The sequence below is a fragment of the Impatiens glandulifera genome, chromosome 3 (assembly GCF_907164915.1).
Source record: "Impatiens glandulifera chromosome 3, dImpGla2.1, whole genome shotgun sequence".
NCBI lineage: Eukaryota > Viridiplantae > Streptophyta > Magnoliopsida > Ericales > Balsaminaceae > Impatiens > Impatiens glandulifera.
Genome location: NC_061864.1, coordinates 31,027,201 through 31,053,569, shown reverse-complemented (window position 1 = coordinate 31,053,569; position 26,369 = coordinate 31,027,201). Strand labels below are relative to the sequence as shown.

The following is a 26,369-nucleotide window of genomic DNA, read 5'->3' as shown; positions in this document are numbered from 1 at the left end:
AATGCTCGATGCAAATCTGACCACTTTGTACCATTTCTTTCACACGTAGGAACTTAATGTCAATATGCTTTGACTTCGACGAGCTCCTATTGTTATTGGAATACAAAACAGCTTAATTATTGTCACAAAAAAATCTTAATAGGTCTTTCGACCCCAGGAATAATGCGCAGCCTTGTGACAAAATTCTTTAACCAAATTCCCTGATGTGATGCTTAAAAATATGCGACAAATTCAGCCTCCATAGTAGAGCTGGTAACAAGTTTCTATTTGGCACTATGCCAAGAAATGGCTCCTCTAGCCAATGTATAAACGCAACCAGATGTAGATCTCCTACTGTCTGGGCAACCCGCAAAATCGGAGTCAGAATACCCAACGATCTCCAAATGGTCTGACCTCCTATATTTGAGCATATAACCCTTTGTTTTCTTTAGGTATCTCATCACCCTTTTAGCTGCTTTCCAGTGATCCATTCCAGGATTATTGAGATATCTGCCTAACACACCAACTATGAACGCAATATCCGGACACGTACATACTTGTGCATACATAAGACTTCCAAATGCAGAAGCCTATTGAATCTTTTGCATTTCCTAGATGTCTAAACTTGATTTTGGACATTGATTTAAACTGAATTTGTCTCCTTTGGCAACTGGGGTATTTCCTGGTTTGCAATTCTGCATGCCAAATCGTTCAAGCACTTTATCAATATAGCTCCTTTGAGATAATCCAAGAATATACTGAGATCTTTCACAGTATATTTGGATCCCTAATATAAAAGATGCTTCACCAAGATCTTTCATTTTAAAGTTATTCGAAAGAAGTTTCTTAGTTTCGTGCAAGAAGCTCATATCATTTGTGGCAAGCAGAATGTCATCCACTTACAAAACCAAAAAAATAAATTTACTCCCACTAAACTTTTGATAAACACAATCATCAACTACATTCATTTGAAAACCGTATGAAAGAATTATTTGATGAAATTTGTGATACCACTGGCGAGATGCTTGTTTTAGTCCATAGATAGATTTTCTTAATTTATAAATCATTTGTTTCGGGTCACCGACCTTAAAACTTTCAGGTTGTACCATATAGTTTGTTTCATCAATGTCACCATTCAGAAATGTTGTCTTTACATCCATATGATGAAGCTCCAAATCAAAATGTGCCACTAGAGCCATGATTGTCCTAAAAGTGTCTTTCGAAGAAACTGGAGAGAAAGTCTCTTTATAGTCAATTCCCTTTTTCTGAGTATAACCTTTAGCTACAAGACGTGCTTTATACCTCTCCACATTACCATTAGCATCCCGTTTGGTTTTAAAAATCCATTTACAACCTACAGGTTTTGCACCTTCTGGCAATAGGACAAGTTCCCAAACCTTATTGTCTTGCATTGATTTATACTCATCACGCATTGCTTCGATCCATTTATCCGAATTAGGACCCTTCATGGCATGAGAAAAGTTGATAGGATCATCTTCAGCCATGCCACCATTGTCCTCATTTTCTTGAAGAAATGTCACATAATCATTCATAATGGCATTTCTCCATTCTCTAGTGGATCTACGTAATAATATTGGCTCTTGAACAATATGTTCTTGAGTTTCTTGTGTTTGTTCTTCAGCTACAACTTGGTGTTCCTATTCAATTTGAATGGGTTCCTATTTTGTATCTTGAAACTGTATGGGAGTCGGAATGACTAATCCTTCTTGAGGTGTCAGGTCAATCATTTTGGTGATTTCTTGATCCTCTAAAGAAAAGTCTAAAACTGTATTTCTCCCCCCAAACTCAACATTCTCAAAGAACGTGGTAGTACCCGTCTCAAAAATGTTTCTTGATATGGGATCATAAAACTTATACCCCTTTGACCGTTCCGAGTAACCAATAAAGTGACTACTCACTGTACGAGATGCTAACTTTGGTTCATTTGGCATATAACGCCTTGCCTCAGCTGGACATCCCCACACCCTAAAATGACGTAAGCTGGGTTTACGCCCAATCTAGAGTTCATAAGGTGTTTTGATTGTCGCCTTAGTCCCTACTCGATTAAGAATGTAGACTGCAGTTTTTAATGATTCCCCCAAAAAGATTTTGGCAAAGTAGTTTGACATATCATATTTCGAACCATATCTTTTAATGTGCGATTACGTCTCTCTGAAACACCATTCATGCTAGGAGAACCCGACATGGTGTATTGAGGGACTATTCCACACTCTTTAAGGAAGTCAGCAAAAGGGCCTTGACGTTGTTCACCCGATCCATCATTTTTACCGTAATATTCACCTCCACGGTCAAATTTGATGATCTTAATGCATTTGTTGAGTTGATTTTCAACTTCAACCTTAAATACTTTGAACATGTCCACTGCCTCAGATTTTTCCCTTATGAGGTAAAGATAGCCATATCGAGAATAATCATCTATGAATGATACAAAGTATTGTTGACCATTCCACGAAAGTGTGAAAAATGGCTCATAAATGTCTGTATGTATCAACTCTAAGACTTCTGAAGCTCGATAAGCACCTGTCCTCTTCACTTTGGTCTGTTTACCTTTAATGCAGTTAACACAAACCTCAATATCCGAAAAAACTATGAAATCAAGGATTCCATCCTTAATGAGTCTTTCAACTCAATTTTTCGAAATATGACCTAAACGTTTGTGCCATAATAAACTTGAATTATTTAATTTTCGCTTAGTACCTCTCGTTTGCACATTTAGGGTTTCATGATATGAATTTAAAGTGTAAGGCATGTATAAATTGTCATTCAACATAAAAGTACCAAAACCAACAAAATTTGAATTCAAAGACAATGTAACTTCATTGTTTCCAAACGAACAATAATAACCGAATTTTTCCAAATAAGAAACAGAAACCAAATTACGTCTAAATGATGGTATAATAAAAGTGTCTTTTAATTCAAGAAAATGCCCAGTACTTAGCAACAATTTAAAATTGCCAACTGCTTCCACTTCGATCGATTCCCCATTTCCAAAGTAAATGCGTCTTTAAGCATCAATTGGGTTTCGGTGGCTTAGGCAACCCTGCATTGAAACACTGATGTTAGTAGTTGAACTAGAATCTAACTACCAAGTGTTTTGAGGCACTGAAGCTAGATTAACTTCAGAATAAACCAAAGTAAGAACAGTACCTTTCTTCACACACCAATTGTGATAGCTGACACAATCCTTCTTTTCATGTCCAGTCTTCTTGCAAAAGAAGCAAGATTTCTCCATAGTACGAGCCTGAGGAGCTGGGACTGGAGCCTTAGTAGTCTCAATCTTCACGGCCTTAAACTTTCTTTTATTGTCGCCGACATATTTCAAGGTTCCAATCATATGTACCTCCTCAGTCCTTTTATGCTTCATTCTTTCTTCCTCTTTAACACAGTGAGAAATGAGTTCATTAAGAGTCCATTTCTCCTTTTGACAATTATAACTAACTTTGAACTGATCGTATTGAGCAGGATGTGAGAGCAGGACCAATAGGACTAACATGTCCTCTGAAAGGTCTAACTTGAGTGCTCTCAGTTTTGAAGTGACATTGGACATATTAAGGATGTACTCCCTTATGTTCCCCTTCCCGAGATACCTCATGGTAATGAGTGACTTAAGAAAAGTACTCATTTCCGCCTTATCACTTTTAGTAAAGCATTTTTTTATCTCGATGAGAAATTCTTCAGCCTTAGTGATATCATCAGATATCGTACCCCGAAATATTTCTGGAATACTTTTCTTTATGATCATCAGACTTAAACGATTAGACATTTCCCACTTCTCAAACGCCTTTGATCAGTAGTGCTTACATCCGTAAGAGGAGCGGGTTGGTCTATCCTTAATGCTAAGTCCAGATCCATACAGCCCAAATGAATCAAAATGGATTCTTTCCAGTTCTTAAAGTTGTCCCCCGATAAAATGGGGATCGGATAGTAAGCAGATATCAAAGAACCAGATCCTGAAGTTAACAAAAAAAATATAAACACTCACATTATTACAAATATTTAAATAATAAACAAATTATGGTTAACCCCATCGCAAGATACCAAACACAGTATTAAAACTAAATCTTTGGATAATAATTTTAATTGTAAGCGGTACTCTTGTTGCAATAATAAAATCTTGACAATAAATTCTGTAAAACTAATAAATTTATCTTTAGATAAAAGTATAATCCACATGAAAACTTTATAACTGTCACAGATTTATTACCACAAGTATGTTTATATTTCTGCCAAGTATTGATCAACCTTTGTGTTAATCAATAAACGCATGAAATAAAAAAATATACAACCATCCTTAAGAATTTAAATAAAACAATTACGAAATAGAGGTCACTTTGGTGACATCTGAAGATGAAATTATTTTATTTAAATTGGAATAAATATTAGATTATTAATATTATTATCTAATTTAATAAAAACAAATTCTATCATTTCTTAGCCGTTAATATTATTTACTATAATATAAATTCTTTATTAATGATGATAAAAATAAATATTATATTATCAATTCCTTATTTATTTAATAATAATAAAAAATATTATATTATCAATTCCTTATTTATTTTATTTTCTTAATAGAGAATATTATTTCCTTATTTATCTTGTAGTTTAATAGTAATGATAATAAAAATAAAATAATATATTTTATTTATTATTAATTAATAAAATAAATAAATAAACAAATTCAGATTCAAATACGATCATTATAAAAATAATCGATTCATAAATAGGATAGCTCTGATACCAACTGATAGAAATTTTATCAGTATCCTAATCATAAATATAGACTATAATTATAACGCAGCGGAAGCGTACCTGAAGATGATCCAATTGTAGACCCGGATTGATCTGTTCTTGAAAGGAACGGCTAGGTCTTCCAAGACTAAGTATTATCCGTTCTCCTCTGATATTGACGGGGGAAATCAAAGGACAAGAAAACGGAGGAGAGTTGAGAGAGAGAATGCGTGAGAGTTCTTCTTTGAATCTCCCTCTCCTATTTCTTAAATAATACTTGTCTCAGGGCCTAACCATATATTGTTAAAGCCCACAATATAAGAAGGCCCACCATATTATTAATACTTGTTTTGTCACGTCACCAAATAAACAAATACTAAACGGGTATCTACAATTATTCATTTCATAATCATTAAGCCCATGACTTTAATCTAATAATATGTTCTACATATATATTTAAATCTAAAATCCCAACACAAAAAAACTAAAAATTCAATAGAGGAATATGAGAAAGACAATCTATCGGAATATGTAACAACAAAATAAGTTCTTCTAAAGATATGTATTGTACCCATTCTAGAACTAAAGGACATAATCAAGAGAGTTGTTTCAAGTTGAAAGAATGTCCAGATTGGTGGAAGGGAAATAAAGATCAAAAGAACAAAAATGTGGAGAAGATGACAAACACTCCCGAGCTCTAAATTATGAAGAACACCCAAAGTTTTTAGAAAATCATCTTTCAAAATAATCAAAATTGAAATTGATGTTGTCTTAAAAGAAATTATGAAAGATCTTCTTGCACAAGGGAAAGGAAAAGAATATTACTATAATGGTACAAAAGCTTTCCCTTATAAAACATCTAGTTTTACTAGTGCTCGTAGTCTTAATATTTACAATAAATATAAAAATGAACATATTTAGACTATTGACAGTGAAGTTAGTTGTCATATATTCTTAAATGTGAATAACATGATTGCAAATAAGAATATTGTTAATATAATTTTATTCTTAAGTGATGGAACAACTAAACATAAACATGTGAAGAAAATAAGAAATATAAAACTTTATGATAAATTCAAACTTCTTGATGTTATGCATTATACATGTTCAGACTTTAAGTATAACATAATTTCAGTATATAAACTTGCTAAAACAAATCATATTAGATGTCAATTTTTACATATTGATTGTATATTGTAAAATCTTAATGACAACAACACCATAGGAACTAATGAACTCTCTCAAAACTTGTACTTGCTTGAAAATGTAGGATCAAAATATTAATTAGAAAATAATACATTAATTTCAAATTACTACATAAGAGACTTGAACACCTTTTTGATATTGCATTAAAAATATTTTTAATTTTAATAAATATTATTGTTCATTGTGATGCTTGTCTGGTCTCTAAACTGAAACAGTTACCTTTTAGTAGTAATACTTCTAAAACTACACACTATTTTGAAATTATTCATATGAATGTGTGTGGTTCATACAAATAAAATTTACTTATTAATTGTCCTTTAATGTTTATCAATTTTGATAATCATTTCTTATGATTATAATATATTCACATTAACTAAATGAATAAATGCAAAAATCTTGTTACCCAAACATTTATTGAACTCTATGTCATTATCAAAACTCAATTCAATTTGACTATCAAGATTATTATGACAAATAATGGTAGTAAGTTTGTTAATAATGAATGTCATTTTTCTTTTAAAAAAATGGAATTTTTTCATCAAAAATCATGGGTCTACACACCCCAATAAAATGGGATGATAGAAAGAAAACATCATCTTCTTCAAGTGGCTCGGTCGTGAATGTTGTAAGCCCAAATGCCTACAATATTCTAGCCATTTTCAATATTAATGGCACCACATTTTATTAACACTCCTTCTAAAATTTTAGAATCAGATAGTTCATATCACATTCTTTATAAATAAAAACCAAATTGTTCTAATTTGATATGTTTTATGTTATATCAAAAATAATTTTCTACATAAAACAATATTTGAATCAAGGAGGTTAAAGTGATATATGAACATGAGAGGTTTAGACGGTTTGTTAGGCTTTTGATTTATCTCAGTTTTACGTGACCCGATATTAGTTTTAGCATACAATAACTATGCCAATACATGAATTAACCCTTAAAAATTCACTAGGATACAGCCCTTCAGGTTGTACAATACTTGAAAGGAACTCCTAGTTTAGGGTTATTCTTGTTTATCTAACAATCTAGTTGAGAGTTTCTTAGATGCAAATTATGCTATATGCACTGATAGATTAGTCACATGTTATTGTGTTAAATATGGTGATGCACTAATATCTTGGAAGACAAAGAAATAAAGCATTGTCTCTCGATCCTTGGTTGAAGCAGAATACTGAAGTATGTCCATATCAGTTTGTGAACTCAAATTATTTCATTTTTACTACAAGACATGAACGTCTCACTTATGTTACCAATTTCGCTACGGTGTGATAATAAACCAACGATACATATCGTTGAAAATCCAATTTTTCATGAACGTACAAAACATCTGGATATTGACGGTCATATTATACATAATCATTTCAATCAAAGTTTTATTCATTCTCATCATGTGTATTCATAGGTACAACATGCCGATATTTTCACCAAATCATTGGATTTTGGCCCTTTTTATCTACTTCGGAAGAAGATGAATCTTAGAGATTTACATCTTGAGGAGAAATATCAAAATTATGTTAGTTAGAATTGTAAATTACATGTAAGTTTGGAATGCCCAATTATATTGAGTTTATAATTAGTTGTTAGTATGTCTAATAATTTTATGGTCAAATTATTACTTTGTAAGAATAAGGACTATTTTGATAATTTGTTAATAATATACCAAAAGGTACCCTTAGAGCCATCATTATTTCTTTAATCGATTTCTCAACTCTCTAACCCCAACCTTCAATCTATTTTTAAGTTTCTTATGGACGCTGATGATTTTGAGAAACTTGAGAGATAATCGGGGATAGAAATATAAACATCGACAACAAGTTATCTAATACCAATTTCTTCAATTCTTTTGAGAATGATTTTGACGACTCCAACATTAATTGAAGTTCTTTAAGATTTGGATTGATTGGTATCTTGGTTTTACAGGTTTATGTATGAATCGCTTTTTTGTATTGCTGATTTATGCAAAAGAAATTAAAAGTGTTAGATTATTTTTTATGTAAAATTGTATCTTGTTTTGGATTTTTTGCACGTTAAATCAAATTTGAGAGTTTTTGTCCTCTCAAATTAGGGCATTATGTTTGGTGGTTAGTTTGCACTTAAGAGTCTTAATCTAGTTAAGCTAAAGGCAAAAGTAGATCCTTGGGCGGGCATAAGCTAAGCTAGTTAATTTGATGAATGTAGGGTTAATTATTTGTAATGTTTTTTTCTCTCTGTGACAAAAAAAAAAGCTTTAGAGAGTTATTTAGTAATTTATTTTTAATTATAAATTAAATCTTAAATTATTAATTTAACACATTTTCAAATACTGTAGTATATGTTGAATAATTGTAGATTAATTTATTTCTATTTTAGCGGTTTAATTGTGAAGTAGGAATGATTCTATTGTTTATGCTCGTCTTCATTCTCGAGTTGTCAACTATATGAAGAAATGTGGACACAAGAAATATGTTTTTTTTCTTCAAATTTTGTCTCTATTTATGTTCAAAAATATACAATTTTTTCATTTTTGTCTTAAAATAAATATATATATATATATATATATATATATATATATATATATATATATATATATATATATATATATATATATATATATATATATATATATATATATATAATTGCAAATGAGGATTAAGAACATCGAGTAGATGAAAACCATTAATTTTTAGTTTTCTATTGAAGCTTTGTTATTAAAATTATTTTTTTTTGTTTGAGATTTTTGACTATGATATGATTTTTTGAGATATCATGTTGAGAGAATTTATGTTACTTTTGTTATTATTAAAAAATGTCAATAATGAGTGTAAAATGATTTTTAAATGTCTTTTTTTAATGAATATTTAATTTAAAACGTAAATTCAAAAATAAAAATTTAGTTAAATTTAAAAAAAATTAAATTAAATATAAAAATTGTAAAAAATCTAATAGATTTTAGTGACGCTTAAATTAATGTTATTGATAATTAAATAAACGTCGTTATAACTTGCACTCACCATGCTTCTGGCGACACAAGAACTTCTGGCGACACAAAAATTAGTGTCGGTGATATTTTTTACGACACTTTTAAAGGTTGACATAAATCTTTTAAACGTGGTAGAAGATTTTTAAAGTAAAAAATGCATAACAACAAAACATAACAATATGATATCACACTTAAATTTTGATTTTTTTTTAGAGGGTAAGAGTTTTAGTCATTTCGGGTTATATTTTTTCAATAAAATTAATTTTTTATATTTGATAGTTTGATATTAAAAGTATATATTGTATAAAATTAATATAACCAATATATATACTTAAAATAATTACTTTAAGTATGTGCTGTAAATATCTTCATCTTTTATTTTATTTTAGTTTATTATTATAATTATGAAAATAACAATAATATTATTATATATTATTTTTTAATATGAATATATAACTAGTATATATAAATTGTTTTTTAAAAATTGTTTATTTTAAATATGATTGGTTGATTTGAGTAACCACGTAAGTTAATAACAATAGAGAAAGCAAAAGAAAAAGCACATGATATAACGATGTTCGGTCAAATTGTCTACGAACTCGGGAGTGTCGTCAAATATATTATTTCACTTTTAGGGTTAAACATTGTATTACATGGTATTTATAAAGTAGTACATTAGGTCACAAAGATTAAACTACTTTAGGTCCAGTCTATTAACTCTAAATTTAATTAACATGTGTATATATAAGCCACATACACAATAATCTCTACCTTGGAGAATATTCCATCTCATAGGAGATAAATCGCATACCTCCACCTTCGAGAAATTCAACACTTCTTTGAAGATAATAGTATAGAGTTTCAGACATTCCAATGGGCTGAACTACCACCATTCCTTAGCAACTTGAGACATTGAATAAGCCCAAAAAATGTTTGAACTTGTCGATAGTAACTGACTTCGTCAACATATCAGCTGCATTTTCACTAGTATGAACATTCTCTAACAGTATCTTACTAGATATGATCAACTCTACGATCTTATGAAATATCACATCAATATACTTCGTTCTAGCATGGTACACCTGATTCTTTGTCAAATAAATGGGATATGACCGTCACAAAGTAATTAAACTCTACCTTGCTCAATACATAGTTTCTTTACTAACTCATTAAGTCACAATACTTCTTTAGCAACTTCAACTACTTCCATATATTCTACTTTAGTTGTTGATAGTGCCACAATAGACCTATGTGTTGATTTCCAACATATAGGTCCCCCATAAAGAGTAAACACAAACGCGGTTGAAGACCTTTTGTCATCCATATCACTAACATAGTCTGAATCCACATATCCAGCAACTATAAAATCAACTTGTTGATCACCAAAAACAATACCATAACTTGAAGCGTCCTTTAGATACCTGAAGATCCATTTAATTTCTTCTCAATATTGCTTACCCGAATTTTCCATAAACTTACTAACTTGACTCACACTTGAGAAAAATCCGGTCATGTACAAACCATCACATACATCAAACAATCAACTGCACTTGCATATGGAACATTTGTCATGTCTTCAATATATTTGTCTGTTTATGGAATTGTTCAAAAGAAAGCTTAAAATGATTCACCAAAGTAGTAGATATTGACTTCGAATTGCACATCTCAAATATGTATAGTACTTTCTCAATATAGTCATGTTGAGATAACTACAATTTTTTTTGAGCTTCTATCCTTGTGAATTTTCATTCTAAAAATTCTCCTTGTAGAACCTAAGTCTTTCATATAAAACTCATGGCACAAAAAGTTTTCAAAGCAACAATATCTTGCATATGTTGTGCAATAATCAATATATCATCCACATGAAGTAATAACAAAATAAAAGATTCATTTGTATTCAATCACCTTCTTATCCTCATGAAGCTCATCTAGTTCTCACTGATGGTACTTCTACATAGATGGAAACTCCATCTCTGTAGCCATCACACTCATCCATTTGTCTTTTACCGAACTCATAATAGCTTCCTGAAAGCTTACCGAATCATCAGTAGTGATAAGTAGTGCGAACGAGACCATGTCTTCATAGCCAAATCTATTAGGAGGCTTCATATTAGTACGTCTTTGTCTATCTCTAACTAGACTATAGTCTTGTAAACCATTTATATCACAACATTTAGAAACTGAATTTGAACACTCATCCTTATCAGATATCACTAAAGGTTGTTCTAAATCCATCTCAACCCTATCAGATGCAACCAAGGGTTCTTCTGAATTCATTTGTTCTATATCTGAAATAAAGAAATTTTTCACAATGTTGTCTTTACTTTATTGCAACATAGACTGCTTATCAAATATCGCATCTCTGTTGGTCACAATTTTCTTTGTAGTTTGATCTCAAAACTTGTATCCCTAACATCTTTCTTGTAACCTTAAAAGTTGCATTGCTTGGACTTTAAATCAAGTTTTAATCTTTCATTACCCGGTACAAGCACATAAATTGTAAGCCAAACATCTTTAAACTGTTAAAATCAACTGTATTATCTGTCCACACTTCTTCAGCAACTTTACATCTCAAGGGTGCCCGTGGTGATCTATTAATGAGGTAACCCTCCATATTCATAACTTCTGTCTATAAACCTTTAAGAAGCCCGTATTCAATCTCAAGTACCTTGCATTCTCAACAATGGATATGTTCATCCTTTCTGCCACACTATTTTGTTGTGGTGTCTTACGTACTATAAAATGCCACTAAATACTATGTTTTTTTACCAAATTTCTTGAACTGCGTATTTGTGTATTATGTACCATTATTAGACCTCAAATACTTAATTTTTCAACATGTCTGGTTCTCTATCCCTCTTTCCATATCTTGAATTTTGCAAAGACTTTAGGTTTATGTTTCAAGAAATAAATATAGACCTTTCTAGAATAATCATCAATAAAGGTCACGTAGTACAAAGCTTCACCTAATGACGATTATCTTGTAGGACCTCATATGTCGGAATGCACGTAATCAAGAACTCCTTCTATATCGTGCTTATCAACTGTAAAGCTAACTTTAGTATGTTTTCCAAGAATACGGAATTTGCAAAAGTCTAACTTACAACTTTTAACACCTTTCAATAGATCTCTTTTATGTAATTCAATCATTTCATGCTTGTTCATATGTCTAAGACGCATAAGCTATAATTTTGTGCTATCATTATCTGACTCAACATAATAGACTCCACCTACAATTGTACTCCCAATAATGTGTAGATATTCTCTTTGGTTTGCTTTCATTCATAACATTCAATGCACCTTTACGAGTTTTAATGATTTCTCGATCTTCATATATTTTATGAGAATATTCATTTTTATGTAAAGTACCTAACGAGGTCAAATTCTTCTTCACTTAAGGTATATATGTCTAACATTACAAAGAGCTCTAATAGTACCATCATACATATTAATTTTAACTTCACTCATGCCAATAATACCATAGCATCTATTGTCACCTAAGTGAACATTCCCAAAATCACCTGACTTGTATGTTAAACTTAGTTGTGAATAAAACTAAGTTGTGTATTTGTTTTTGTGAAGGTGCATATATATAAGACTATGCTAATTTAGACGCAGTCTAAAGTAGGCTAAATAGACGTGAAACGAAGTTAGACGTGATAGTCTAACTCCTTTAGACGAAGTCTAAAGGGAAACGTAGTTAGATGAGGCCTTATAACTCCTTTAGACGAAGTCTAAAGGGATACGTAGTTAGACGTAGTATTCTAACTCCTTTAGACTTCGTCTAAAAGGGAAACGTAGTTAGATGAGGTCGTCTAACTCCTTTAGACAAAGTCTAAAGGGAAGCGTAGTTAGACGAGGTCGTCTAACTCCTTTAGACGAGGTCTAAAGGGATGCGTAGTTAGACTAGGTCGTCGAACTCCTTTAGACAAAGTCTAAAGGAAAGCGTAGTTAGACGAGGTTGTCTAACTTTTTTAGACGTAGTCTAAAGGGATGCATCGTCTAACTCCTTTAGACGAGGTCTAAAGGGATGCATAGTTAGACGAGGACATCTAACTCTTTTAGATGATGTCTAAAGGGATGTGTACGAGGTCTAAAGAGATGCGAAGTTAGACGAGGACGTCTAACTCCTTTAGACGAGGTGTAACGGAGCACGTTTAGAGCCTTGCTTTAGCAGCCGTCTAAAGAAAGCATACGTCTAACCACGATCAACTAGTTGTCTGCTACTCCTGCTCCACTCTCTTCCATATAGTTTGTCAAGCCAGCTAATTGTATCAAATGAAGGAACGCCACGTACGCGAATATTCGTCCAACTGCTTGTCCGGTACAAGACAATTTCAGAGGATATTCAGCGCACTACCAGTTTAGTACGGCCACAATCATTTTTCTCAGAGTCTACTATACTCTAGTACTATGGGCGGCCTTCCAACGGACACTTGTCACGTGTCCACGAAGAAGATTCGACTGTTGGTGTCCTTCTACTACAAATAGATGCTCAAGGACAACAGATGAATCACTTGCTTGCTTTTATCATCAAGAAGTAACCTGTTATCTGATTCACACGAAATTACTTGCTCTTGCTCTTACTGATTTCTATCATCATTCAAGCTCAAGAGAAAGATTCAATTACTATCTAGTTGTGAGAATATTGTTGAGAAAATTTAAGTTGAATAGAGGTTGTTCTGTTCAATAGAGAGTTAGTTAGCTCAGTAAGTTGTATTCGATTCAAAGTATTTAGTGGATATTCTTTCGGTTGTAGAAGAAGGGGTTACGTATGAGTTTTATCTCCGAACATCCATAAAACTCCATGTGTTCTTTACTTTCTGCCATTTACCTTCCGTCGTTCAAAGCTTCAAATTCGACGAACACTTCCGCACTTGAATCTGTTTCAAGAGTTCGAAGAATTTGTGAAGAATATAAACAGATACTAATCTCTCACGGGATTATTATCGAATCGTTTATCATAAGTTGTTCATAATAGCATGACCCTAGTCTCTATTGTTAGCATCGACCTATCATAGTGGGGTAGTTCGGAAGAAGCAAAATGGAAAATTTATGCCCACTAAAGTTTAAAGATATTTTCCTCTAATACCAAGATTGAAGAGACTATACATGTGCTCTATGGTCGCTCCAATGATGAGATGGCACAATGAAGTAAGAATTCAAGGTGATATGTTGACACATCCGACTAATTCATACACTTGGAAAACGTTTGATGAGAGGTACAAGGATTTTGCATCAGACCCCCGTAGCGTAAGACTTGGTTTATCAAGCGATGGGTTCCAACCTTTTGCATATGGGAAAAATCATACAGTATTTGACCGGTTATTCTAATTCATTACAACGTGTCACCTACTATGTGCATGGATTCTAGCAATTTCATTTTATCTATGTTAATTCAAGGCCCAAAGATATAATTATATAAAGCAGACAAACATCATCATCAACTTCAATTCAATCTCCATTAATGAAGAACGCAAGAAGAATGAGACGTGGAAGAAGGCAATATGGTCAAAAGGCGAATATGGAGACAACATAGGTTGGGATAGCTAGATTGTAGTCTCTGTTCATTATAATCTGTGTTTTGTAATGTGATTTGACTACCACCATTCAGAAACTTTTGGGTCTTTTGTTTGTGATCTTACAATCAAAACTAAGGTTTATCTAGTTTTAATTATTGACCCCTCCCACTTTTGAGTTTTTTAATGAAATTTTGTTAAACCGTTTTCCAAATATATATATATATATATATATATATATATATATATATATATATATATATATATATATAATTAATAATAATTTAAAATTATTATATTATTTCTCTTAAAAATATATATAATAATTTAATGCATAATTTTTTCTTTAAATTCATGATATAACCTGATATATATATTTAATTAACAATATATTTTGTAAAATTATTATGTTGTTCTTTATAAAAAAAATATATATATTTTAATTTAATACATAATTTTCTTAATTGTTAATATTATTGGTATATAACATTCCTATGTTAACAAATAATATTAATATTAATGTGATATATATTTAATTAATATAATTTTTTTTAAATTATTATGTTATTCTTTATAACAAAATATATATAATAATTTAATATATATTTAATTAATAATGATTTAAAATTATTATGTTATTTTAATGTAAAAAAATATATAAAACAATTTAATATATTGTTTTTTTCTTTAAATTTTCAAGTTAAATTATGAGTTAGTTTTGAGAGAAAAAAAATTTAAAAACGGACATGTGTTAAGTTGTGAGTGGATTTATGTAGTGTCTATAAAGGTAGAATCGTTGTGAGTGGATTCATGTAGTGCCTGTAAAGGTAGAATCGAAATAACCTCATTTTCCATTAACCATTGTCATCCTAATAACATAATAACAGTTTTAAAAATTAAGTCAAATGACATACCACATATTACACGTCTATATTATTTATTAATTTATTTTAATTATACAATATGTCATTCAAACATATCTTATCTATTTCCATCATCCTCACCCATCAATTATTTAAAATTTTCCTTTCCGTCTCTTTTATCTATTATTTTTAATTTTCCCTTTACATCTTCTTCTTCTCTTTCCGGGCCAGTTAAGATTCAGACAACAAAGATAATTTATTGGTTTTACACTTATTATGTTATTTTTTATTGTATTTGTTTCTTAATATATTTTAGTTTGTCCATGTGAATATCCTTCTCAATGGCCTTTACTATAAATCTCAAATCTTGCCTCTCTCAATTTACTTCATCATTAGCAAACCGTTGGTTAAATCTACATGACTAATATGGACCAATCTAAAAGGAATGTATTAGTTATTTCTTCATTATTTGTCGTTTGTGATTAGGTTTAAAGTATTATTTAGATTTAGACAACGTTATTTTATTATTTACGTTGTGTTACTATTCCTATGTTTTGTAATATATTAATGTTAGTGTTATTTTATGTTTTAAGAATTAAGCTCTGTATTAGTGAGCTGATTATTTTGTTAAGAATTAGACTAAGGATTAGAATTAGTAGAGCTGTCATTAAAGTGTATTATTAATTTTGACTTAATTGGGGATAAAATTAAGAAATATTTGATATTAATATGATCAATTAAATTTTAAAATTCTATGGTGGTTTGTAAAATACTTCTCTTTAGAAAATATATTATATATTATAAGTGTTTTTTATTATTATTATTATATATATATATATAATGCACATATATAGTCTTATAACTTATTAATATTATTATTATTTTAAATTTATTAATTAATATTTTTTTTCTGTTGATATATATATATATATATTATTGTTAATAATTTTATTATTCTCATATACTAGGAATATTAAGTGACAATGAATAGTGGATTATTCATACAACCATTGAAAAACAATAAATTATCTCTGTTGGTGTGTCACTCTTAAGATCTTTGAAAGGATTTTCACATAGGAAAAGAGAGAAAGAGATATAAAGGGAAAAATATAATATAATAGAAGAAACAGATGAAAAGGGGAAAAATTAAATAATTGAGGGGAAAGAAATGATATATATATATATATATATATATATATATATATATATATATATATATATATATATATATATATATATATATATATATATATATATATATATATATATATATATATATATGATATATCTTTGAATGAAATATTATATAATTAAAATAAATAATAAATAATAAATAATATAGACATGTAATTTATGTGACATGTTACTTGACTTAATTTTTTATTTTTTTTAATATTTTTCTGTTTGTTTAAATAAATTTGATACATTTTTTAAAATTCGTAGTTATAAACAAAACTAGCATATATCCCGTGCATTTGTACGAGTAATAATATAAAAAATCGTGAAAAAAAATATTACGGTAAAAATATTTATGGGCGGGTCAACCCACAATCCGACCCAAGTATCCATTTACTCTCACGTATATATCCAAATTAACCACAGCTCTCGATTCGACAATCCGAACACTTTAAAAATTAAGCATCATTATATTATATATATATATAGAGATTAGTTAGTTAAAAAGTTGAACTTATATTGTTAAAATGTTCCGTGTTCATTAAATTTGGTGTTGAATTTAAAATATAAAGTGTTATTAGTCTGAATGGTTAAAAGATTATATTTATTTTGCTAGGTTGCAAGTTCGAACCATACCTATAACATTTTTTATTTTATTTTTAACCGTTTTAAGTTTATGGGCGGGTCAACCCACCATCCGACCCAAGTATTCATTACTCTCACATATATATATCCAAATTAACCCCAACTCTGGACCGGACAATTCAGACACTTTAAAATTAAGCATCATTATATATATATAGATATCATTCTTAGTAATTTAACAAATAAAACTTAAATAATTTATTTTTTTATTAAATAAGATATTTGTTTTACAAAATCCCAAAATATACTAAATAAAAACCCGTGAGAAGCCTTTAGGTCAATAATGTTATAATTTAGAAAGAAAAAACTAGTTAAACCACAATATTCAAACAATGACTTAAGTCATGAAAATGACATGGTCACTTAATAACACATATACATATTGGTGATTAATATTTATTCATACAAACCACTAAAATAATATACAAACACAATAATAGAAGTATACTATTACAAACATTAATACTAAATCAAATAGATTCGTAGCCACCCTTCCTTTCTTCTATTTTCCGTTTATTAATTATAGTCGCAATCACGACACTAAATATTGCCAATCCAAACAAGGCCACTCCCCAAACAGTAACAGACAATGTTGCTGCCTTCTCCAATACCAAATCCTAACAGTGAACCAAACTCATTAGCTATAGTAGAAGATCTTACAAGATAAATTGTTTATATACATTTTACTATTTTATAAATTAATAATTGAGTGTAAAATTTGATATGAATATTATTTATATTGTTATAAATAATATTTAATATTTTAAAAAAAAATATTGTGGAGATTGAGATACTGACAAAAACATATGACTCCATTTAAAAATCATTTATTTAGTACTTGAATTTAAATTTGAAAATGATTATATATAAAAAAATATTTTAAAGTGGAGTAAAGGAATAGTTATATTAGGAATCAGATCTAAGGTCTTGTTTGGTGGAAGTTATTTTAATAATTTAAACAAAATTAAACATTATTTCACTATTTTTCATTAAATATATTATTTAATTCATTAATTAAAATATTAAAATAATTTTATTTTAAATTATTAATTTTTATTTTATGTCTTTTTATTAAAATAATAAACAAATTCTTAAAATCATCAATAATTATTATTAATTTTCCTATAAATTATTAAAAAAAATAAAAAAAAAAATAGCCTAACAAGCTCTAATTTGTGACTACTTGCTTTAAGAAAAACAATTTTTTATTTAAAAAAATTGTTATAATAATGAACTAAATAGTTAGAATATCTTTTGAAATTATATAATGAAAAACTCTTAAACAATTTGATAAATTTATAAATTATTTCAGTTATATATAAATAAAAACAAATTAATATTTATAAATTTAAAAATATATTACTGGTTGAAATAAATAAACTTATATTATTAATTTTGTAATTATAATTTATTTTAGTATCATTTTTTTATTATTATTTAAATTAATTTTCTATTTAATTATATATAAAATAATATTATTTTTAAATTTTTTTAAACAGTTTTAAGTAATTTATTAATATTCATTGTTTTCACTATTATCTTTCATTCTAATTTTAATTGAGAACGTTTTTATTTTATGTATTCATGAATTAATAATTGTTATGAAATCTAAATAACAAAAGTCAATAGATTTTCTAAATTCAAAATAAATCATTTTAATCTATTATTAAAAAAAATATTATTATTAAATTTAAGAAAACATCATCTCAAACTAATAATTTTTAACAAGATTTTAATAAAAATAGAATATTAGTCTCTTAAACATATTTTTTTCATTCAAACTAAGTGGATTTAATGACAAATCATTACTATTAATAGTAAAGTAATCAAACTAATCATATAATAAAGTTGAATAAATCTTAAAAATAAATAAATAGTCTCTTTGTAAGCTTATTAATAACTAGTTTAATGTTAGAATAAAAGTTAAAAAACATTTAAATCACTTAATAAGTTTAAAGTGAGCTTAATTTGTAAATTTCTAGATCAAAGAATAATTTTGTACATTTATTTGTGCAGGACAATAAACATAATTTTTGGGTCTATTTGATATAAATAAAGAAAGAACTTTTAGAGATCAGAAAGATACCTTGTATAAAGAAGAAGAAGCAACATGAAGTAAAGATGAAGAGTTGAATGAAGACAATTGATGCTGATTATGATTATGATTATCGGCTAGAAGAAGATAGAATAATCCCATAACTCCGGTATGTCTTTTGGTGTTGCTATAATTGGTTTCGAGTTCAATAATCTCACCATCCAATATCTTAACAGAATCTGTCGCAGGATAACACACCGACATACTTGAAATGTAACTTTCCTCGTCTCCTGGTTCTTTTCCTTCTTCATAACTTGGCTTCGAAGAACATATAACTTCTCCATCCTATCAGATATATTTATTGAAACTCTCAATTCCATCATGAAAAATACATTAGATCTGAAAAAACGAAATTAATTACCTGACGATACAAAGTTGAAGTGATTCCTCCGGTATGAAGATGTCCAACTGCATAAACAATGCCCCCACCTCTGGGCATTCTGAACCTCGCCCTCTTCACATGTTTACAAACTCCATCAATCTTTCCAGTAACATCACACGGTTCTACCTCGTACTCCAACTGACAATTATGTATCGATTCTTCACCGGAAGAATCAGTAACATCAAGAATATAAATTCTAACAGGTAAAACAGAATCATCAAAATCAACCCATTTCACAATATATCTCATATAATACTTCATCTTCTCCCTTCCTTCAAAATCTGATTTCAATCTGCATTGAGTCTTATCACCGCAACAGAAAAACCCTCCTACATACCCAGGTTTGGTTGAGTTATAAAGGTCGCAAACACATTCAGTGCATCCAAGCCTATCTTCAACCCCTCGCGTGTCAATAATATGAGGAGCCATCTCCCACCCGTCAACATATCCGGCCGGGATATCTGCCGGATTTCCGATCTCAATACCGTACGGATCTGGGATGTCAGAGATCGTTTTCTGTGATTCAGATCCTAGGCCGAAATACTGACCTACGTGTTCCTCGCATAAGCCTGAATTTCTCTTCTCGATATAGATGGGTAGTTTTGAATTGATCTGGGTTTTTGTATTTATAGGCTGATAGTACCTTTTGATGATCCAATGGTGGAGATAAGCATCGCTGGATGGGATGGGTTTATTGTTTTCGTCCACGAGTTGAACTTGTACACCTTTGATTGCTATGTGACCTCTTGGAAAGTCGATGTTGTAAAAGTGTTTCAAGGAAACGGATCCCGGTTCGAGCTCAACTGTAGGCGATCGGAAAACGGCGGATTTTACTCTATTTCCGGTAGCCTGTGAGAATGGGATGGTTGAAAGAAACGGAATTGCGAAGCACATGAACCAGATTCTGCGGAGAAGCTCCATTTTGTTCAACTAGTCACAAGTGGAAGTGTCAGTGACTCAGTATATACTCAGATTTCCTGCATTTCAATAATTTATATCAATTATTTAAGGATAATTATTTGCATGTTGGAATTATTTATGGTAAATTTCATTTGGCTTATACTCAATGCATATTGGATCCTGGGACTGATTCACTCACATGTGCACTCTCAAAAGTTGAGTGGATAAAAAGGTAATTATTTTTTATTTTTAATGATTACCCTCATTCAATGGGCACATGGGGCAGATGGGGAATAGACGAAATCTAGAGGAGGAAACCTATAGTAGAGGATCTCAATTCCAATAAATGATTGATTTTTGTATTTATACACTACAGACTTGTTTGATCTTTAGTTAAAGTTAAAAACTCACTTTCTATCCAAAACTCAACAAACAATCTTACCAATTTAATTAATTATTTTAATAATTAAAATATCAAATTATCCTATACTTAAATATTTTATTTTATATAATTAAACAATAATATTATATATATAATATTTATTTTATTACATTTAAAAATTTATTTTAATATAAATTAAATAATTTTAAAAATTATATTAATTATATTAAATAAAAATTAAAAGATAATATAAATACAACTATAACATATCATATTATATAATATAACATTTAAATATTAAATAATTAAATAATTATACTTAAAAATAAAATTGAATATATGTAAATAAAAAAAATGAGTTTTTTTTTCTTTTTCTAATTTGGTCTAACCATAGTTATTGGAAGAAACCTCACATAAAATCGAAAAAATTCATTCTCAAACAAACTCTGATTGGTTTAATCTAGATATATTCTTAATTTATTTATTTATATATATTTATAATAGTATTTAATAATTAATATTGGCATATTTTCGATGCAATGAATGTCCTCATGATGATTGATTTCGGACAACCTCAATGAGTGTTCGGGTTAAAGTGACGTAGAATATCATTTGAGGGTCGGGGAAGTCAAAGGGTCACATCGGTCATTAATCTTCAATCGACTTTCTTAGTAACCCCTAAAGAGCCTCACACGTTTGGGTATAAAGAGGCTATACATTATATCGTGAATGTAATTGGTGGTAGAAGGAAGGTTTTAGAAAGGGGTTAGTCATCGACTAAACTACTTGTACAAAATGAAAGGAATGACAAGTCTCCAATTAGCACACAACCTAGGAAGCAAACTAGGCCAGAGTGGTGTAACCAAATCCTCGTGCGACCGAATCTTAAACCTTTAAAATGGTGGTAGGCGATAAGAATCAAGTTGTTTGGGCCGACTAGACGAAGGCGGTTCATGTCGGACCTAAATCTTTTAAAGTTCAAGCGTTGGAAGCGCGCCGTGGAATTGTGGCTATCTCAAAAATTAAGAACGGAAGAAAAGAGTAATTTAGGTTGATTTGATCCTTAAAGTTGTTACGTTGGGCTCTTCAAATGTCGACTTGGAACTTGTGGGCGTCTTGGGTTCATACCTAATGAAGGCGTCTTTTGGTATGAACTCAATTGTCGAGGAAGATATGTTGCTCTATGGAAAGAATTTAAAAAACATTTATCATTCCAATTAATAAGTGTATTAGACCCTTAATCGATGAAGGAATGCAACAACTTATTAATGGTCGGTTAGTTAATATTAAAGACACATGTTCTTGCGCCTAAACACAACATAACACCACCTATAGATAGGGAAAGCACAAGGATTCGTTTGTTTAGAATGATAAAAAAATATGTTGAATCATGATCTTTTTATTGGGTCTAATGATCTTGGAGGATTTATAGAACTCAACAAGGATACTTAATTAATGTTGGAGAATAATTGGGTTAGAATAAAGGTGTATCATTCTAATCCATATAGTCGTTACACTGTATCCATTTGTGCGGATAATGGGATGGGAAACATGTGTATAAGGTGATGGTGTGGCCCAAACGTCTTATTGTCATATCTCCTACACTGAGATCTTCTCACTAGTAGAAAAAGTATTTTTAACGACCAACATTAACCACGATGATCATTCACCGTGATTAATAATTTTTATTAGTGTCGGCGATCTATACGCCGTGGTTAATAATTTTTATTAGTGTCGGCTATGTACGCCACACTAATAAGTATTATTAACCACGAATTTTATTGTATTCTCCGTGGCTAATGTTTTGGCTTTCCTGCAACACTTCCGCCATTATTATTAGTCACAGTTTTATGATGAACGACGTGGCTAAAAGTTATTTCTTCTCGCATTTTTTAGAGAAAATTAATAACCACGGCGTTATCATAAAGCCAAGATTAATAAACTATTGTTAATCACAGATTTATGATAACGCCGTCCTTAATAATCATCCACTTAAATTTCTAGATTATTGATTATTAAGGACAATGTTATCATAAAACTGTGATTAATAATAGTTTATTAATCACGACTTTATGATAACGTTGTCCTTAATAATCTTCCACTTAAATTTCCAAATTATTGATTATTAAGGACGACGTTAGCATAAACCCGTGATTAATAAACTATTATTAATCACAACTTTATGATAACGCCGTCCTTAATAATCGTCCACTAACAAATTCCAAATTATTGATTATTAAGGAGAAATCAATTCCTACATTCACTTAGCACGTTCCTTATATAATTTTCTCAATGATCATCAATCTCTCATGTGTTACATATTTGGAGATTGATTTTATTTTCCGTAAAACACATAATTAATAAGATAATAAAAAAAGATATGATATGGTGTAGGATTCACTGATTTTTTGTTGATTCATAAGATGTAACCATTTAGGGTGTAGAAGGTCTCTTTAGATGAAACGTTTTCTTGGTTCACATTTAGGGCACGTATTTAGGATTGGTAAAATATTAATTAGGTAAAAAAACTTTAAGTCCAAGCTCATGCTTACTTCCTTGACCAATTCTTGGGGGAGTTTGTTGAAGACCACATCTAAGTAGTTAGACAATTTGAGAGAATGTGGTGTTACATATTTGGAGATTGATTTTTTTTAAACACATAATTAACAAGATAATATTTCCTTAATCAAACATTTTTAACCACGGTAATAAGTAATGTCGTGATTAATAAATTAACACCAAAATACATTAACCACAACGTTAATTAAAAATATGGTAAATATGAGTATTTATTAACCATGGCTTTACCTAACACCGTGGTTAATAATGTAGTTCACATTATTAACCACAACGTTTGATAAATCCGTGATTAATAATGTATCTGTGGTTAATTTTAGATTTATATATAAAATTATTAAATATCTTTCATATACATATAAAATATTTATATAATATATATTCATTATTTTATCTATCTATCTATATATATATATATATATATATATATATATATATATATATAAAAGACAAATTATTTGGTTGGTACCTTTCAACTATTCACTTACGAACTTTATTATTTTTAAATATATTTTATATAAATATTATATATATATATATATAAATTTAATAATTATATATATATATATATATATTAAAAATTAATGATTAAAAATAATATATAAAAATTATATATATATATATATATATAAATTATATAAACTATTTTTAACCTTTATTTTCTAGATATTAATATAAATATAGATATGTATAGAAAAATAAATAATATATATATATATATATTATAAATATAAAAATTAATGACAATATATATATATATTATATAATAGTGTATCATTATTAACCGGCGTTTAGTAAAGCCGTGGTTAAAAATGTATAATTATTAACCACTGCGTTAGGTAAATCCGTGGTAAATAATTTATAATTATTAACCACAACGTTAGGTAAAGTCGTGGTTAATAATATACATTATTAACCACGGTTTTACCTAACGCCGTGGTTAATAATGATTTAATATAAAAAACTTTTTTTTCCTTCCTCTTTCTCTCTTACGTTTTCTCGATTCCTTTTTCGCGATTCCGTTAAAATTCTTCTATTTGTTCTTCCCGCCGCCGTTCCTTCCAGATTTGCCGTCGTTCCTTCTAGACCTGCCGCCGTCGCCCCAATTTGCCAATACCGTCCCGAATTGAAAAGGAGCCATCGAAGTTTGGCTAACCTGCACCTTGTTCTTCAACCTGCAGCTATTTCCCCCCCCTTCTCATCAATGTTTTCTCCTCCTCCTTTGTATCACAATGCGTAAGTTCCTCTTTCTTCCCTGCTTTTCTTTTGTATCCAATATTGTAGTCCTATTACACTCTCTTACTAGACCGTGTTGTATTTTCCAATACACCACGATCTACTGAATAAACAGTATGGATGAAGAAGAAGATATCTGAATAGCTTTTGCTTCAAACACCTTCTTGGAGACAAGGTCTGACGTCTGTTCAGCTTCTTTGGAATGTTCCCCATCAGCAGACGGGGTCTGCTCTTGTTAGGACGTAAGGGGAGATACATGAGATGGTTTTTTCTGAGCAGACGGAGGTTGCTGCTTAGACGTTTGAGAACGCTCCTTCTCAACATGAGGGATTGACTGATGCGCTTCATGACGAGGAAGCTTCTTCTCATCAAAGTGAAAGGCATAGTACCACCTTTCTTCAACGAACGATTTCTACTACTCAAAGACATGAAGAGTCGCCTGCTCTTCAACTACCGAGAGCAGCTACTCAGCAGTAGAAATGAGATTCGGCTCACCTTGATTGAATGGCAACTCATGAATATAGGACATCTGCTCATCCTCGTCCGAATAGTTCAGCTCTACTCGAGGCACTTCGTTCCGAAGAGCATCAAAATGAGACGACTCAGTTCCGTGGACATATTGGTGAACCGTGGAACTATAGGACTTTATAAGTATTTGAAGACATTTAAGAACCTTCCCATTTGTTTGAGCAATTCTGTCCGAAGGATTAAAGTTTTCTTTCCTTTGGCAGACGAGTGGAAAGAGAGCGCGCCATCTAGAATTTGCTGTAATGAGCTCTCTTCTCTTGAGAGCCTCATGGACATCTTGGGTCTTGGCCCAAGAGAGGACCGATTTCTCCATTTTCAACAGCTCCTTCCACTGTTTTGCCACATTGGAACCTGATATAACATTAGTAAATTTTGTGTGAAGCCTAGTGCAAAGCCACTTATCAAACAAATCGATCTTTATAGATGCCGTGGACTCAACGTCCTCCAGGATGAAGTCAAGTGTCTGATTGACTTCAGACGAGAGTTCTAGAATATAGTCGGCTGCCTCTTTTCCTTTCCCTACGACTTCGACAATTTTAGGGTCAGGAACAGGCTCTATGAATGCGATGCTTAGAGCCCCTTGGGCTGCTCTTAGCATAGCGAATGGAGAAACATTCCTAAAAATGCGTTTTATGGAAGAACTATAGTAGGAACAACATCCGTCTGAACGGGTGCAGATTCGTTGGTTTACTCAGCATTCATACCAATATTTCTTCTAAATTAGCAACAGCAAACGCAGGCACAACCTCCTACTCTACTACAAGTAAAATAACTTCAACTTGAACACCATCTTGACCAGCAACTTCATACGCCACTAGTGCGACAGGGAGATAACAACTTCTTCCTCCTATCTAGGAATATCAACTAACTCGGTAGTTGGATCAGCAATAGATTCCACCATGGGAATAGCAATGGGCTCTTCGGCCAAAATAGGATCAGAAATTACCTTTTTAGATGCTTGAACAATAGGAGAAGCATTCGTTTGATCAGTAGGTAGAGCATCCGTCTAACCAATAGGAATGACCTCCGTCTGACTAGCAACTAGGGCAGACGCCTCACCAAGCGCCTTGAGTTGACTAGCCAAAATTTTGGCTAAAGAAGACGTCGAGGCTAAGAATACATGAACAACAACAACATGGGCTTCCTCCGTCCTAGCCCTT

General features: G+C 30.4%; 1 protein-coding gene across 1 annotated transcript; it reads right to left on the bottom strand.

Annotated features, from left to right (window-relative positions):
• Positions 1-17,420: 17,420 nt before the first annotated feature.
• Positions 17,421-20,579, bottom strand: LOC124931509. Its single transcript, XM_047471989.1, has 3 exons — positions 19,566-20,579; positions 19,196-19,489; positions 17,421-17,726 (listed from the first exon to the last, which is right to left on the bottom strand). The coding sequence occupies exons 1-3, from the start codon at positions 20,505-20,507 to the stop codon at positions 17,580-17,582; spliced, it is 1,383 nt and encodes a 460-aa protein (XP_047327945.1). The 5' UTR covers positions 20,508-20,579; the 3' UTR covers positions 17,421-17,579.
• Between the last annotated feature and the right edge of the window lie 5,790 nt (positions 20,580-26,369).